This window comes from Periophthalmus magnuspinnatus, chromosome 14 (assembly GCF_009829125.3).
Source record: "Periophthalmus magnuspinnatus isolate fPerMag1 chromosome 14, fPerMag1.2.pri, whole genome shotgun sequence".
Taxonomy (NCBI): domain Eukaryota; kingdom Metazoa; phylum Chordata; class Actinopteri; order Gobiiformes; family Gobiidae; genus Periophthalmus; species Periophthalmus magnuspinnatus.
The window spans coordinates 12,341,785-12,347,784 of NC_047139.1; the positions used below are offsets into that span (position 1 = coordinate 12,341,785).

Genomic DNA, 6,000 nt, shown 5'->3' on the forward strand with positions numbered 1-6,000 from the left:
AAAAAAAAAATCACATTAAAAGTTTCAGAACTTGCTTGGGGCTGTTCAGTTGTGTGGTAAGTAATAACCACAAGACTTAAAATTTCATTTAGCTATTTTTGAAAGTTTAAAACATCAAGGTTCTAATAATATTTGTCAAAGTTTGTGCTTTAATGTTAGTCTGAAAACAATGTGTCATGGATATTATTTACCACATTGCTGATTCGCCTGTGTAAACTGTTAATATTTACATTTTTTGAAAAGTGTTAGGGAAAAATGAATGGTGGAAGGTAATGGTGAAGTGTGAGGTCCAGAGGGAAGGTCTGCTGTGAAGTTTAGGAACATGGTTAGTTTTTTTAAAATTAGGAAACAGGTTGTGGTTAAGGTTAGGGAAAAGTTTTGGGTAAGGTAACATGTTTGCAGAAGTAACTTTTTTTAAAAACAATTGTCACCTACTAGTGTTATCTCAACTTGCGCTATAAAATAAAACATAAAACTGTCAAAAATATTACATGTTAGGCCTGTTCATAGCAACAGAAGCAAACAAATTACCATGGAACCAGATCTACATGATCACGTCTGTCCCTCTGGACCCGACTGTACAGCACTGACCCTGGTTGAGTGGAATTGTTGAGCTCCATAGGCCGTGAACAGGAAGTAATGCTGTTGTGCTATTAGCATGCTAGTTGTTGTTGGCAGTGGTGTGGATTGGCCTCTGAAAGTTGTGAAAAGCAGGGCAGGGCTGAACTGGCCATCTGGAGTTTTCCTGGTGGGCTGAGGCACTTTTTTGGCTGGTCACTCAGACCTGTGCCTAACACCAGCCACAGTCCTGATATAATGTTTCATTCATATTCAGCTTCCTCTGGCTCTATACGCTCTACACTGAGCTCACCACAGCCCCACACACATGTGGCCCCAGCACCACCCTTTGTCCCCCAGGCCAGCCCAAAGCTCACAGGGTGAGGCTGACATGGGAGTGCCAGCCCGTCCTGAGCGGCAGCGTGTTCAGAGCGACTGCTGGCAGTGAGCCTGGTCATTGAAATCACGATGAAATCAAGGCATTTTGTGAACACTAGGAATGTTTCCAAGCCCATAAAGGCATTCTACATTCTTCAGTCTTCTGGTTCTAGTTATTTCTAGCTCATTGAAAAAAAAAAAGCATTTAGCTCTTTCTTAACTGATTTCAGCAAAGGAGCAAAAGCTGTTATTTTTAAAGAGACATAAAGATGAGATAAGATGTCCTGACACAAGCCTGTAGTGTTTAGAGGACACTGCTCGTCCCTGGATCCTCAGAGAGGAGGATCCAGGGCACAGCAAACACACACTGGGACATATAGGGGGACCTGCTAAACGTATTAATTGTATATAGTTATTGATTTAACTTCTATCAATTATCACAAAAACATTTAGTTACAATTAATAACACTGGCTAATTGAAAATACCAAAAGCATGAGGGTCTGTGTAACAAACACAGGTCAATAAAAACAGGCCAGCAACAATCTAAAAATCAAATCACGCCAGTTATAAACTAATTATACACAAACAATATCAAATGACATTAAAACATGTCTTTTTTGTTTTATTTTTCTCTGAATCATTACAATCTTGTCTCAGTCCAGCTCTGCAATGAGGAACGAGTTTGGACCATTGCAGTTTAAAAGGAACTAGTTTTATTTTTCACACTTTTAAGTCTGTAGAAATGAGATACATTCCCTTGAACTAGCTGTACTGCATACAATTTGATGTCACTGCTAGCATCTCATTTCACTTCTGGAATTTCAGCCGTTTTATTTGTCTCTCAGAAAACCACAGCAAACATGACAAGACAAATCTTTGCCCTACGATGATAAATCACATCACTTATTGCCAAGACGCTGCATTATGTTTTGGCCGTGCATTCACTGAGGTTGCCATTTTCCCCCATTTTATTATTCACCAATCAATGTGCGCCCCCGCCATGCCTTCTTATTATACACCGCCACGGCCAAGTCACTGTCTCTCTCATCCATTCTGTTCAATCCGGCCTTGTTCCTAATTAACTGGCCTCCGAGTACATTTACCGAGAGAGCACTTAAGGAATGAGACTCAATGCTACTTACTCAGCTTTTGTTTTAAGCACAGGTAAACATCCCATGAAATTCCCAAAGACTTTTAACAAGCTACAGTTACTAAAGTTTTGAAAAAGTCAAGTTGAAAGTTTTGTGCTTTGAGTAAATACAGACAATTAGATTTTATGAGTTGTGGGTTGTGTGAATAGGCCATTTTAATCGAAAGTTTAGGTTCAAAAGTATTTTCAATGCAGTAAAACTTTGGTCATTACAGAGTTTTTTTCTGTAGTAATTGCATTTTTACATTACTTTCATTGTGAGGTTTGGGTGTCACGCTTTAAAGCGGCGGTCATATCATATTGCTGATATAAGGTTACAAATTGATTTATGTGCAGCTTTTCTCACATTTTGCAGGGTAGCTATAATGCAATATGCAGTGACAGAAAAGCCTATATATGTGATACCAGACATAATATAGTGCAACACGCAGCATTCATTAGCCGTAGGTGGTTCGGGAGTGCTGATGACTCACACCATTTAAGCCCGTTGTCTCATGGAGCACAAATGAGGCTAGTTATACACTGTTTGTATTCATCATCTTCATGTTCTTCTGTCGTTAATGTCGTACCTGAGGGTCAGGTACAGAGTGTGATTACAGGAGCATTAAAGAAGCTAGTGAGGAGGAAGGTCCAGTTTAACTCTGCTCACAAATGGTTTTCATTGTTTTTTCAATCCCAAGAGGGAAGTATGGCTTTGAGTTAATTTACATAATTATTGTAGATTGTTAGTCTGGTTTTCTGTAAGAAAGAACTGTCATTAATACAGCCTACCGACTTTAATTTGTGTGTGAAATATTAATGTCTCAACAAATTCCCATTGTGCTCACAATGCAACTTTTTTTTCACAAAACTTGCACAGTTCCAGGAGTTTAAAATGTCCAAATGTCTGTTTGACATGTACAGCGACAATGTCATTGTTGAAATAATCATGTGTCTGCCCACAGGACCCCACTAATGGCTACTACAGTGTCAACACTTTCAACGAGCACCACGCCACCCCGACCATGTCCCTGACCACGAGCCAGACGCCCGATGTGGTGCGCAGCCCTCCGTCTGGATCCATGACCATCGGCAAACAGAGAGTGCCCACCGGCATGTCCTTCACCAACATCTACAACACTCTGGGGGCGGGGCCTAACCGTCTGTACGATTACGGTCAGCGTTTCGTGCTGGGCATGGGCAGCAGCTCCATCGAGCTGTGTGAGCGTGAGTTCCAGCGCAGCTCCCTCAGCGACTCCAGCTCCTTCATCGACACTCAGTGCGACAGCAGCGTGAGCAGCTACAGCAAACAGGACGGATACGTGCAGTTTGACAAGGACAGCAAGACCTCAGCCAGCTCCTCCTCCCACTACTCCCAGTCCTCCTCCCAGAACTCAGACCTGACCAGGCCCCTGCAGAAACGCATGCAGACCCACGTCTAACAGCGGGGAGCCTCCACAGCCATCTACCTTCACACCGAGATACTCTAAGACAGGGACTTTTGGAAATGCCAACCTTTGAACCTGAACTCATGAATGGAACAGCTTGGAATACTCACCATGAGCCAATGTCAATACTACTCATGACAATCATTTGTCTGCTTTTTGCTTAAAACTTACAACATCTGACAAAGTTTAGGTCTATGCTGTGCTGTAGATGGACATATAGTAGTTTGGGCTGGACTGGATGTGGGGGTTGTCAATGCAGAACCCAACCCCAGGGCTGAGCACACCTGTAGGGTAGTACTAAAGGCATTGTCTCGCAGACAGTTGTCCAAGATCCTGAAGCCATAAAGCTAAACCACTATTATTGATCACCAACAACACATGTGCTGATAAACAAAGCCATTCATTTCAGCAGTGATACTGCCCCTTTATTCAGTCCAGTCCCAGCCTGGTATAGACCCACTCTTCGATCAGCTGGCTCCTGTTGTACCCCACACAATCAGCAGCTGCAGTAACTGTTTTGTACTTTACAGACTGCCTTTGGCACCTTTTGGTCCAACTTAACGTCATGTTCCACCAAGAGGATGGCAATTGATGGAACAGGAGACATTTTGTATTTCGGATGAGCTCTGGGTGCTGTGGGAATCAACAGCCATTTGTGCAAGCATAGGAACCTTTTGATAAACATGTAAGCACCATGAGAGAGAAGACAATGTGAGCTGGCAATGGTCACTCATGATTCCAACATATGTTCCTTGACGAACTTCCCATCTGGAACAGAATGGGATTCATTTTTGTATTATGTGCTGTACATTATTTTTGGCTACTCTTTTTGTGAGATTCTTACGCTTCATGTGGGATGACTTTTCAGCTCAGAATGCATGGAGATGTGGACGTGCCATCTTGCGCATTGCCATTGAAAGCTTGTGGCTTCTGCTTTGTGGGGGACCTTGTTTTGACTGACCTTCTGATGTTTACAAGGATGTGGAGAGCTGTTTTTCCCGTTCAGTGTGACACTCGCAGCTCCCGTGGACTCTTGGAAGCTGCGGGAGAAGTTCTCATTTCCGTACATTTCCGGCTAATATCGTCGTTGTTTACACTAGCGCTCTGTACAACCCAGCATTTCGTGTTCTGCGACTTTTGACTACTGAAAGAAAATAACATTCTTTGTCTTGATTTTTTTCTCTTTTATAGTTGCAGCCCACTGTTTTAAGTGAGCCTCGAGTTGCTGTACTTTCGAAGGCCTTGACAATTAGCCTCTCGAGAAACAAGCAAAGACAAGCAAACTCGCGTCCTATCTCAATTTCGGAGCGAATTAAGATTAGCTGGATGGTTATGAGTGTCTGGGGTGGCATAATGGACCATCCGTCAACGCAGGCGCCGCATAAAACTGTCCTCGAACAAGCGCGGGACATCCAAAGGGCATTCGGCCGACACAAACAACAGACGACTCCAAAGTGACGCGGATCCCCGATTGTGAATCAAGCACAAAAGTGGTACATTGCTTAGCTACTCACGTTCTCCAAATGACTCTGACTGAATAGCATGGGTTGATGTACTGTCATTACTAAGCACTTACGAGATGTATTAGGCTCACTTCTACTGTGTAATAAATGATCGTCACTGTCACCCTCCATCGGGGCTGTTGCGTCGTGGACATTCATGCATTACTGTAAAAAGGAAAACGGTTTTGTGCCAACATTGTGTTTTGAATAAAGAAAACTCCAATTTACCTCAGAGTGAACCGTCTCCAGATGCTTTTTCTCAATGTCTGATCTGGTCTGATATGATACAAATGAGTTGGTATAAAAATCATGGGCAAACGCTAAATGGGGGAATTAAGCAGTATGTGTTCATATTTCACTTTCCCAACAAAGAAAATGGGGTCAAAACATGTTAAGGATTTGGAAATGGTCAAATTCAGTGTAGGCTTATCCTCCAGCGAGGTACTCCTGACCATGATCCTGGTTCAAGATCTACAGGAACAAAAAAATGTAATAACAAAGGGTAAAATTATTGCTGAAAGGATTAAAGTAGTTATACATAGATTTGTAAATCCCATACTTTTATCTAGTATGATGATAATAATGTACACGCTTGTTTGTGTGGGGGGTTTTCTACACTTTGTAACTTTTTTGACGGAGATGGTGATCTGCTTGCCTCCATGGAGATATATGTTCTACAGTATGTCTTAAAAATCTATCCATTTTGACTGTCGTATGTTCATTCTCAATCTCCATGGAGACAAGCAGGTGATGGCACCAGACCAAGATACAGGTCAGATCTGTGGAGAGGTTCCACTGAGAGTGTCAAACAGATGGCACCCCCAACCGGAAAAGTTGCATCTCTAACCAAATTCATTAGGGACATTTTTGAGATAAAACTTGGTGTGGCCTAATTAAGACAATATTGAGAGGATTTTTAAATATTTTTTTCTATATAAACCAATAAACCAGATTAAGTAAAGTTTAGATGCACATTTTTCAGAT

At 42.1% G+C, this 6,000-nt stretch overlaps 1 protein-coding gene across 1 annotated transcript in view; it reads left to right on the forward strand.

Moving 5' to 3' along the window:
• LOC117380906 (kin of IRRE-like protein 3) overlaps positions 1-5,182 on the forward strand; it is a 529,472-nt gene extending 524,290 nt beyond the window's left edge. Inside the window, exon 16 of the mRNA XM_055226425.1 lies at positions 3,032-5,182. Within this exon, the coding sequence (XP_055082400.1) occupies positions 3,032-3,508 (477 nt within the window). The 3' untranslated portion in view covers positions 3,509-5,182. The remainder of the gene's footprint in view (positions 1-3,031) is intronic.
• Positions 5,183-6,000: the final 818 nt, after the last annotated feature.